This window comes from Schistocerca piceifrons, chromosome 2, assembly GCF_021461385.2.
Source record: "Schistocerca piceifrons isolate TAMUIC-IGC-003096 chromosome 2, iqSchPice1.1, whole genome shotgun sequence".
NCBI lineage: Eukaryota > Metazoa > Arthropoda > Insecta > Orthoptera > Acrididae > Schistocerca > Schistocerca piceifrons.
In genome coordinates this window covers 674,238,790-674,251,459 of record NC_060139.1, presented here as the reverse complement: position 1 = coordinate 674,251,459, position 12,670 = coordinate 674,238,790, and the positions used below count along the sequence as shown (strand labels likewise).

At 42.9% G+C, this 12,670-nt stretch overlaps 1 protein-coding gene across 1 annotated transcript; it reads left to right on the top strand.

Annotated features, from left to right (window-relative positions):
- Window positions 1-8,749: 8,749 nt before the first annotated feature.
- LOC124775737 lies at window positions 8,750-9,949 on the top strand. Its single transcript, XM_047250565.1, has one exon. It carries the CDS (start codon window positions 8,750-8,752, stop codon window positions 9,947-9,949), a length of 1,200 nt encoding a protein of 399 aa, XP_047106521.1.
- Window positions 9,950-12,670: the final 2,721 nt, after the last annotated feature.

Here is a 12,670-nt window from a genome sequence, read left to right as displayed (position 1 = left end):
GGAGTTCTGGGAACTGGGTTGATGCAAAATGATGTACTCTAACTGAACTCTTTGCGTTTATCCTGGCATTTCCAAGTATACCTCCTTCTCTTGTGATTCTTAAACAGATTATTTGCTATTACGGACTGGGATTTATTGCAGAACTTAATTAGTCTCTCTTCTCTCTCATTCCTAGTACCAAATGCATATATTTCCGTACCTCTTTCTTCTACTGTTTCCCCTACAACCGCAGTCCAGTCCCCCATGACTGTTAGATTTTCGTCTGCCTTTACTTACTGAATTATCCGTTCGATGTCCTCAAGTATTTTCTCTATATCTTCATCTTCCGCTTGCAACGACGGTACGTGTGCCTCAGTTCTCGTTGTCTGTGTTGATTAGCTGTCGATTCTGATGACAACAACCCTCTCTTGAACTGTTCACAGTAACTCACTCTCTGTCCTACCTTACCATTCACAACGAATCCTAATCCCGTTATACAATTTTATGCTTCTGTTGATATTACCCTATACTCATCCGACCAGGAATCCTTGTTTTCTTTCCATTCTACATCAGTGACCACATTTATATTTACGATTGAGCCTTAGCATTTCACTGTTCAGTTTTTCTAGTTTCCCTACCACGTTCGAACTTCTGACATCCCATTCCTTGACTCGTTGGCTATTCAGTCTTTTTCTCATAGCAACCTCCTCCTTTATAGTCCCCTCACTAAGATCCGAATGGGGGACTATTCCGGAATCTTTTCCCAATGGAGAAATCGTGACACCTTTTCAATCACAGGCCACAAGACCTGTGGATACAGTTGATGGTCTTTAATACAGTGGTTTCCATTGCCTTCTATATTGCCATACCGTTGATCATATCTGATTCTTCCGTCTTTTAGGGGTAGTTTCTAATTCCAAGGGCGAGAGGATGCCCTAAACTTCTGTCCGCTATTCTGCCATCTTTGACATGGCCGTTGGCATGACGAAGGTTACCGTTATGCTAAAAGTTCTCGGCTACCATTACTGATGATTTTTATTCAAAGTTTAAGCTGTATCCGGCTTCGAGCCTAGAACCGAGAACGTTTTGATTGTGAATCAAAACTGCTACCGCTAGACCAAAGAATGTAATATTGGACGGCTACCGTCATAGAAATCTGTAGCAATCCTTCCTAGAGGGACATTACATTCTCAGCTCTGGTACAGCTTAACATTCTGTCATGCAAATCACCTGGTTGTCCTGATGACGGTAAACGGCAATTTTCTAGTGAGATGAACAAATTATTTTTACGGCAGTAGTTTTCTCTGGGGTCATCAGTCATCTGTCTAGTTTCATGCGCGTCGCCACGAATTCTTGTCTTGTGGCTACATCTTCATCTCAGAGTCCCACTTGCACCCAACTTCCTAAATTATTTGTCGGATACATTCCCATATTTGTTTTATCCTATAGTTCTTACCATTTCCGAAGTACAGCAGTAGCGCTACCGCCTACGACGCAAGGAGGCCCGGGTTCGATTCCTGGCAGGGGTTTGGGTGTTGTGTGTCCTCCATCATCATTTTCATCATCACTGACACGCAAGTTTCCGAAGTGGCGCCAACCAAAGAGACTTGCAATACGGTGGCCGAACACCGAAGGGGATATTCCGGCCAATAAATGCTATGCGATCTTTTCCTTTACTACCTACAGCTCGCTCTGGTACTATGGAAGTTTTTCGCTGATGCCTTAACACACGTATTATCATCCTGTCCCTTCCTCTCGTCCCTTTTCCACGTGTTTCTATCCTGACCAATTCTCCAGAGAACCTCCTTTTTCCTTATCAGTCCACCAAATTTTCAATATCCCTCTATAGCACCATATCTCAAACGCTTCGGTTTTCTTTTTCTGCTGTTTTCCTACGTTCCGTGATTCTTATTTTCCTTCAAAGGCAGCAGAATAACTTCGTCTTCTTGGTTGTCGTCGAATTTGAGATAAGTTTCTCGCTAATCTCATTTCTGATACTTCTTATTGCTTTGGTGATTCTTCATTTTACTCGTTGTCTGTGCTCATTCAGTATGTCCTGTAATTCGTTTTGACTGTGTATAGCAATGTCACCGGTGAGTCTTGCCGTTAATATATTTTCACCCTGAATCTTTCTATTATTTCCATCGTTAATTCTTCGAGGTAGATACTGAATAGAAAGGGGAAAGACTACATTCTTGTCTTACAGCATTTTTGGTGGGACACTTCGTTTCTGATCTTCCATTCTTATTGTTTCTTTTTGGTTTTTATACGTATTATATATTCCCCATCTTCCCCTGTAGTTTCCACCAGTTTTTCTGAGAATTTCGAAGACCTTGACAATTTTATGTTGTCGAATGTTTTTTACTGATCGAAAAATACTATGAATTTGTCTTGAGTTTTCTTAAATCCCATTTACAGTTTCATGCACAATGTCAGAACTGCTCCTGTGTTGGCGTCGCCTTCCCTAAAGCCAAATTGATCATCTTACAGACACTAGACTTTCTTTTATACTCATGTGCATACTATTTTTGTCAGCAGCTTGGATGTTTGAGTTGTTAAGGTGACTGTTTTTTTTTAAATAGGGGTGGAGCCCCATCACGCCCACACCGGCATGATGGCCAACACAAAAGGTCTACTGCCATCTCTGCAATTGGGTTAGTATTCACTAAAGTGAAGTGTCGCAGGATGTGGGTACTGCGATGTTTGTGTACGTCTCGTTAGGATTAACCATTAATACGCGCTCATCTGGAGATAGATTGGTCGAAATCTTACGAAGGGTAGCGGTTTGAAAGGCAGAGGAAAAAAAGTGCCAAAGCAAGAGCCAAGGGAAAAAACCTCTGCGAAAGTTAGGTCGGGCGGCAAGAGCAGTAGCGGTTGTCTTGCTGCCTGCGATAGGTTGTGCAAGGATAGGCTTTGTTAGTAGTGGGTATCATGCATGTCGATACCTTGACGTTGTGCGTTTGTGCTGCTCGGCGGCTGGCGCTGGGTGCTGGTACGGAGTCCTCGTTCAGCGTCCTGCAACCTGCAACAGTTAGGTTTGTTATCGATCTTGTGTCCGATAGGTCATATACCGGAGGCACAGTGTGAGGGAGTGTTGCCAGATTGTTCGTGCGTCTGTGGGCGAGCTCGTCGGTGTCCCTGCTGTGGCCTGTTGGTCGGCTCTAATAGCAGCTGGTAGTTGCCAGTCAGTGTTGCTGATATGCAGGAGTAAGGTGACTGTGCGATAATTCTCATCTTATCTGCCCCTGCTATCTTCACAGTTGTGTAAATAATATTCTTCCGGAAGCCTGATAGTGTCTCCAGATTCTACACGTGAACGTAACTAGTCGTTTGGTTGCCATTTTTCCAATGATTTAGGAACTACCGGTATGTTACTTGTGCCTTCTACCTTATTATATTGCAGATCAGCCAAAGATTCGACCGGAAACTTTGCTGATTTCTCCCGAAATGGTTTTAAAATCCCAATCTCCGTCGCACTCTCTGTCAACATGCTCCGACACTTCTTCGGATACTAGTTTAACATAAACAGCTGTGCTAGGAAATCGTACTGAACATTAATCACTTCTTGTTTACACAGTTTAACAACGTATCTTACCCTGGGATCAAATTCCAAGATAGTGTGGCCTTCATGAACGAACGGAAAACTAAAACGGAGGGTTCATCTTTGAACGTGTGTGGCCTCTTATCTGATCTCCTCCTGTATACCCAATACTACCCTATGTGACCAAAAAAATCCAGACACCCCCAACAACATACGTTTTTCATATTAGGTGCATTGTGCTGCTAGCTACTGTCGGGTACTCCACATCAGCTTGTCATTCAGACATCTAGGGTAGACGGGTGGGCCTTCGGATCCGATAGTCCATATCGAAGATGTTTCGTTGAATAGTTCACGCACTGACACTTGTTGATCGCCCAGCATTGAAATCTGCAGCAATTTGCGGCAAGGTTGCACTTCTGTCTCGTTGAACTATTCTCTTCAGCAGTCGTCGTTTTTACCTTTCTTGCAGAATCTTTTTTAGGACGCAGGGATGTCAGAGATTTGATGTTTTACCGGATTCCTGATAAACACGGTACACTCGTGAAATGGTCGTATGGGAAAACACATCATCTCTACCTCGGAGATGCTGTGTCCCATCGCTCGTGCGCCGACTATAACAGCACGTTCAAACTCACTTAAATCCTGATAACCTGACATTATAGCAGCAGTAACCGAACTAACAACTGCGGCAGACACTTGTTACCTTATACAGGCGTTTCCGACCTCAGCGCCGTTTCCTGCCTGTTTAGTATCTCTGTATTTGAATACGCATGCCTATATCAGTTTTTTTGCTGCTTCAGTGTATATAAAAGGCAATGTCCTGACTGAGTGACTCATCATTGCACATCCCAAACAGCTTGAAATTGGCAGAGGATATTTATGCTATAGTAAGTGTTTAAGGGAGTTTTTGAAATTCAGCCCCTAAGGGTGTGAAATAGGGGCTGAAAGCCTGTAGAAAATATGTCGCCATTAAGACAATTTTGAAGCTAGACCACCGAAAATTGGTATTTGATTCCTCTATCAGAAATAAAGAAATAAGTGTTTCAACAATTTTTGGAAATTTAACCATTAAGGCGATAATAAATGGTGAAAGTTTTTTTGAAGATAAATCATTATTAAAGAACTACCAAACTATTTTTAAAGCTGTATATATGAAAATTCGTATTTGATTTCTCGGTTGTAAATAAAGAAATACCTGTTGTATTGCTTTTGGATATTCAACCCCCTAATGAAGTGAAACAGGAAATGAAAAGATTTATGATGTTATATCATTAAGATAAATCTTGAAAATTTGTTTTTTAGCTTCTCTGCTGGAAAAAATAAAATTACGTGTCATTGTTTTTGGAAATTCGACCCCCAAGGGAGTGAAATGGGGGATGAAAATTTTCAAGAAAATGAATGTATGAAAACTGATATTTTACTTCTGGGTTAGATATAAAGAAATGAAAGTTTCTATGGAAATATCACCACAAGAACGCAAAATGCATCATTAACAAAAAAACTCCAGTTACCACAATCGATTTTGTCAGAAGTATATTAGGAAAAGACCATACTTTACTAGCCTTAATTGGCGCGAGAAGTTGAGAAGGTGTCGCAATAAGTGAACCAAATCAAAGAAAGCTATTTGACAGTCACCACGAAAAATTGGCTTTGTCAAAATTGCACAGAAAGAGGAAAAGCTAAGTAATACATTAATTTTTCAGTAGCCCTAATATTTGTTTATTTTTGATCTAATTCCAATGCAAACGTGAGCGAAGCAGCGGGCGCTAAGTCACTGCAGAATAATAACAAAATGTCTTGCTTTATACACTACAATGAAGATTTTACTGCTCTATATGTTATTAGAAAAGAAGTTATAATTTATGTCATACACTAGTTAGAAATTGCTGTAATTAGAACTGCAAGGGTATTTCACACACAAAACGAATAGAGAGTTTTCTGCTTTAGACGCTGTTCTCAGAATCCGATCACAATTGTTCGGTTATCCATGGTCACCCAGGTGTTCTACTTCTGATTTCTTGGTTTCCTCGTTTGATTTTTCAAAGTCTGGGTATACATCACTATAATCTGTACACACAAGATTGTCTTCCTATTCACTAAATTTTCCATTCTCTGTGTCTTTGTGAGCTTCTTCGAGCAAGTCACCCAGTATATTAGTGTCAAAATCGAACTTAACACCATGCATATTTTGCTAACTACCGTAGCAAAGGTCGAGATCAGCACTTAATGGGGCAATGTGAACACTTTACTAAGTGCGACTGCTTGATAATTCTCCAAAAATGCCACTCTAAGATAAATTCTAAATGATACAACGAATGTGCCGACTATTAGCAAACAGGCACATCATTACTAAACATTCGTCATATTTAAGACAGGAGCATCAGTGCTGGCAAAGCGCTGGAGCCGGCCAATAAATAATTCAGCCATGTTTGCCATGAAGGTACGCAAGAGCACGTGTCGCTCATGTGTCTAGGTCGGAGGGTACCCAGGGAGGTACGAACTGCGATCGTAAATTTTACGAGGGTTTATTAATCTAGGGTTAAATCAATTAAAGTAAATTCCAGGATGGTTTATTTGAAAAGAACGGGCTAATTTCGTAACTTTTATTGGGTGGTAAGGTGTGGAATGACTCCAGAGATCAAATGAAAAGCTGCTAGAGGAAATAAGACTGGCACGGAAGCCGCTGAAGGTGCGGCCAATCAGACAGCTTGCACCAAGTCTGGCGTCTCACAGCAATTATTTTCATTTACCATCAGCCTATCACTCCTGTTATACGACCCGTCTCTAAAGCCGAGTCTGCTAATACATACTTATGTAGTGATGCTCGATTCATACTTCATGTTGTAGTATTCTTCTTCTTCCTCCTGAAGCGTTTCTGCTTATGCAGGTCGTTAACAGAAGCTCTTCTGAGCTTCCCTTCTCTCAGACAATCTATCAACAGCATCTTCTCCCATTTCAAATCCTCTGCTGTTCACACCTTCCTTCACCTAACTTCTCCTTATTGTTCGTCGGCTTCCAGTTCGTCTTTCTCCAGATTCACTCCATTCTCGGGCTCTTTTTGGAGGTCTATCTGTTCTCATTCTTTCAATGTTGCCAAAACATTTAAGTCTTTTTTCGCCTCCATAACTTCTTTTAGAGGCTTGATTTGGAGGGTGTTTTCTCTTATTCCATCACTATCCTGTCCAATTGAATTCAAGGGGAGCGATCTATTTTACTTGATAAAAAAATTCTAAATCCAAGACTGAATAAAAATTTATTTATTTACAAACAACCGGTTTCGACAGACTGTGCTGTCATGTTCAGGCCATCAAGAAGCTTTGTTGAAAAATGTGTTCATTTTAAGTAGGACCTCACTAGAAGTTGTCGTGTGGATAAAATTTAGCTACATGCCAACTGTCCTTCTAGACTTACTCAGGATCCCTCGTCGAAGGCACATTTCTGTTGCCTGTCTTCTGCTCAGATCTTTCTTTGTCCAAATGCAAATTCTAATCCATAGACTAAAAATTGCCGATAATATGGCTTTTACGAGTATCTCATGATGTTTGCTTTGGCAAGTATTTTACGATTTCTAATTATGTCATGAACACAATAATAAAAAATCGAACAATTTTCTGTTCTCTCTGCAATTTCATCCTTGATGTTTCCTTCCTTGGTTAATTTAGTTTCTAGTTTCTTGAACTGCAACTTACATCCTTAATTTTTTGATTTTCTTGCTGATTTTCAGTATTTCACTTTTTGTTAAGCTTACTTCCATGCTTGCTTCTTCAATTATTGTCTGCCAGGTACTGAGCTGTTCTTCCAATTTCTGCTCATTTTCTTCCCAAATCATCACATAGTCTGCATATGGTGTAATTCTCATATCATCTGCTGTAGACCCTTGACGAACTTTCCTTATGAAGTCGCCCATGATTATATTAAAAAGCACTTGTGAGACAACACTTGCTTGTCGAAATCCTCCGTCCGTTGTGAGCCATTCTGATTTTTTGCCGTCTATCGTAACACAATTCAGGCATTTTTTGTAAATGTTTCTGATTCTGAGTTGAATTCTTTTTGACAGTTCCAGTCTAGCCATACCTTGCCGTTTCTCTTGCCTTCTAACAGTATCATAAGCCTTTGTTTTACATCTGTGACTGCAGCTGCGACGTCTTCCCAAATTACTTTTCTACGTCCTGTATGGCTGTAAACATGGCTTGTATAGTTGATCTTTCTGGTCGAAATCCTTGTTGTTCTTCCCTTAGTTGTGGTTGTATCTTATTCCTGAATTTCTGTAAAATCATCTCTTCATCTGTGTTGTAATATGATAGCCAAATAATGTCCTATATTATCTTGCTTAGCTGCCGTTAGTGACTTATTGAAGAAGTTTCTTTTCGTATGTCCATTCTTATGTGATAGTCTGCGAGATTTCCGCCGTTCACTTACGTAATAAAATAAGACACCTACAGTCGTCGTTTTGATGTTATTTTAGTATATTGCAACCAGTTTCGGTGACTCAGCTCACCATTTTCGGGCCTTAACTGGCGCCGAGGAGGTGAACTCCAATCGTATACACGATCCCATCAGTGGCCAACGTATATGAATTGGCTTCCACAGAATACTATAAAAGTGAAGATGTGCGTGCAATCATCACATGATGTCGTTTTTTCAGTATTTTACGGAAGCCAGTTCGTAGATGTTGGCCACTGATGGGAACGTATAAACGACTGGAATTCACCCTCTCAAGTTAAGGCTTGAAGATGGTGTACTGAGTCACCAAAACCGAGTGCAATGTAGAAAAATAACATCAAAACGACCGCTGATGTCGGTGATCTGTCCTGAACCCTCCGTAACATGCCGCCCCCCCCCCCCCCTTGATTCTATGTGCCAGCTCTATGTTTCACTATTTTACCCCTTTTAACTGGCAACAACAGGCACTCATTACATACAAATGACAAACACAAGTAACACTTCATAACAGTTAGAATGAAGACCACTGCAAACCGTCTCCACTTGGCTAGTATTGCGAGGGAGCTTCTGCGTTACTCCAATACTCATTTCCATATTACAGAACCGACTTTGACCATTTACGCCTGTGTGAAGCCGAGAGAAGGGCAAACCACTCTACTCCGGGAGGCAATGGCGAACAATTTTAAGCATGCGTGACTGCATATAAATGTGTGTGCATGAGCTGCGGCAACATGGCTGACACACGGTTCCCCTGCAGATTGCTCCGTGGGCGTGGACACCGCCTCGATGCCATCGCCACAGCCGGTGCTCCTGTCGTCCGGAAACGCGCAAGACTTCTCCAGCTTCCTGCTCCCCAACGGTACGGGCAGCCTGACGGTCGGGCAGGGGCTGCAAGTCACCGTCGCCTGTCCCGGCTCCAGTTTCCTCCTGCTGGATAACGCTGGCGACCACGTGACTGCCGAGTGCTTGACCGACACCAGGTTCTCCGTCAACTCCGTGGAGTACACCCTCAACGCACTGGCGTGTGCCGAGGCTATCACGCCCACGGCGCGCTACACCAGCACCTCGTGCGGCGCCTTCGGACACTTCTCCATCGTCGAAGTGGGTTTCGTTGTGGGCACCGAGTTCTACCGCCTGTACGACGTTTGCTTCTCCAACAAGACCTTGACCACTTTCTACACTCATCACACCATCCCCTCCACCATCGCCGGGGCTCAGGTGACTGATCTCTCGTCGGCCAACTGGACCGACAGCGGCTTCTACGGGGATGTGGACATCGAAGCTGCGTACTCGCAACAGAACTTGACCATTGGCGACCTACTTAACACAACCGTTGACGACTACTTCGCCGAGGGTCGGCTGGAGAGAGGCGCCCTCGCCCCAGCGACAGACTTCATGCTGGAAGCGCATCAAGTGGCCACCTTCTTCGGCGTCAACTCGGCTCCGCGCTGGACGCAGCTGGACGAGGGCAACTGGGCGACGCTCGAGGACAGCCTGCGCAACGTAACGGCGACACAAAACAGGGACCTGGAGGTGTACACCGGTGCCTTAGGCGTTCTTACGCTCAACAACAGCGACGGCGTGCCTACGGCGCTCTACCTGTCGGGGGCTAGCGGTAGCAAGAAGACCCTCCCGGTGCCCAGGTACTTCTGGAAGATGGCCTACGATCCACAGAGCCGCCTGTGTGCTGTCTTTATCACTGTCAACAACCCATTTGCCAACCAACAGGAGCTCGAAACGCGCTACCGCCTGTGTACAGACATATGTGGTAAGGTCAACTGGCTGACGTGGGACCAGTCCAATCAGACCGCAGGGCTGTCGTACTGCTGCTCCTACGACGATTTCAGGCGAGTTGTTCCGGGAGTGCCGGAACTTGACGTGAAAGGCTACGCGGTAATTTCTTCCGGAGCTTCTGCATTAGCGATGTCACTCACTGCAACATTAATTGCAACTGTGACCTTAGTGAGTAGTTTCGGTGGAGTCTGAGATTCCGTTTAGTTACAGAAACGTAAGTCACCTCTGAAAACTACTTCGCAGAAACCGTGACGTCTATATTCCATTATCACAAAGGAATGTGACTATAAGAGGTACTGTGGTGGACAGTAGGAAACTTTCATCTCTCTTTCTCGTTCCTGTGACATACGACTGTGGTTTTACAAAAGCTACTTTACTGCACAATATTGGTACAAAAATAAATGAAGGAGTCATCGTTCTGTGTGTTGGCAACGGTAAAATATTTGCTGAACAATACTTATTAATTGAATTATCTCTTTTCTTAAATGAAAATGTATTTTTAATGAGAGTTCTTTATGATGGTGAAATAAAAAATAATAACAACGAGCAAAGATATTTTATACTGTGCTAGCTGAGCACACAGCATTACCTGGATACGTATTCCAATTTTATCTTAGTTCATTTCCTTCTTCCCTCTCTGTCTAGCACCTTCTTCTCCTCATCCTGTGCATCTCCTCCTCGTACCTTTCTCTGTCTACCCATCCGCCATCTCCTCCTCCCCCCTCTCTGTCTTCACCTCCACCCGTCTCTGTTAAACACTACGTTATCACTACTGCCTGAGCAGGAGTATGGTTGGTAGCTCTTACCCCCACTGTATTTCTTTCCAGATAGTAAGCAACAAGTGTACCAGGTTTAGTTGAAAACGATCCAAGGGTGTAGAAGGAGCTCTTTACCAGTAACTTTACCCACATACTGGGGTGCGTAGTAGACTAGCCTCCACTTGGTGCATCCCGGGCAACGTGATTATATCGCGGCTAAATAGTCTACAAACTTGGCTACCAGACTATCCTTTGGGATCTTCTGGTAATTCAAACATGCAACGAAGTGACCAAACGAACGATACCTTTGGGAACCATCCGACTAGAAGATTGGGACCATCAGTCCGGATCTGCCAGCTAAATATTGAGGGAATTAGTCGATCCAAATCTGAATATCTTTCAAAGTTTCTATTGGACAATAACATCGATGTGGTACTCCTTCAGGAAACACATACCGACTCGCAGGAAGACTTACAAAGAAGAGGACGTATTCAAGGCTTCCAACAAATAGGCGCAACATATCATCACGCCTATGGCACCGCCACATATGCCCGATCCGATATTGAACATGCACACCTGCTGTCCACAAGCACAGAAAACAACATCCATGTTGTTGATATAAAAGTAGACAACATAAGACTTATAAATGTCTACAAACCACCAAACCAAATCTGGCCAAGTATTGTACTACCCGTACATTAACACCCAACGATATATGCCGGTGATTTTAATAGCCATCATGAAATGTGGCGATACACCCAAAATAATGAACATGGAGAAGCGCTGGTGGAATGGGCCGACGAGAACAATCTACATCTTATATTCGATGCCAAGGAGAGGGGCACATTCCACTCGGCCGCCTGGCGCAGGGACTACAATCCAGACCTCTGCTTTGTAACTACCGATAACGAGGAAAAACCAGTGCCTATACATAGAAGGGTTGCCGCAGATTTCCCACACAGCCAGCATAGGCCTGTTATTTTAGACATCGGTGTCACTATACCCCTGATACGATCCTTCCCTCGACCTAGATGGAATTTCCAAAAAGCTGACTGGGAGAAGTATTCAGCGGACCTTGATAAATGCATCCGGTTTATACTGTCACTACCTAAATGCTATGATCGTTTCAGGAAAGCTATAATTACCACAGCTAAAAAACACATCCCTAGGGGGTTTCGAAAAGAATACATCCCAGGATGGGATGCAAAATGCCATCAGCTATATGAGGATTTTACTAGTAGTGGTGACCAAGAAATAGCTGATAACCTCCTGCACAATCTAGATTCCGCAAGAAGACAACGATGGACTGAAGCAACTGAAAGAATGAATTCACTCAATCAAGTAGGAAGGCATGGAGTTTGTTACGTAAACTCGGAGGTACGACAAGACCAGCCCAGAAAAATCCAACCATAACACCAGAGAAAATTGTAAATAACATTGTCGAAATGTCAAGAGCTCCGAGAGACAAACCACATACCAGGATGATTAAGCGCGAACTCAGAACACTAAAAAAGAATACTCCAAATATATCAGAGCTTTCCAGACCATTCACTGAGGATGATGTCATTACTGCCCTCAAGGATATGAAACCGGGCAAAGCCCCAGGTTTTGACAACATACATCCAGAATTTCTAACCTACGCTGGAAAGAACGTAGTCAAATGGCTGGCAAATTTCTTTTCGAACATTTTGACTACAAACCATCTCCCTAGAGAATTCAAAAAGGCAAGAATAATAGCTTTGCTGAAACCAGGGAAACCAGCAGACCAACCGCTAAGCTACAGACCAATAGCACTTCTTAGCTGTACATACAAACTTCTCGAACGACTTGTCCATAATCGAATTAGCGGCATTATTATGGAGAACTTACCTATAGAACAGGCAGGCTTCAGACCTGGCCGTAGTTGCTGTGACCAAGTTCTGGCATTAACATCCTACACAGAAGCTGGCTTTCAACAGAAATTGAAAACAAGTGCTGTATTTCTAGACTTAACATCTGCATATGATACTGTTTGGAGAGATGAAATAATTTACAAACTCTTAAGAGTGATTCCTTGCCAGATTCTAACATCCTTAATACATAATATGCTGAGAAACAGAACCTTCCAGGTCACCCTAAACGGAAAGACAAGCAAAACAAAACTTATTAACAACGG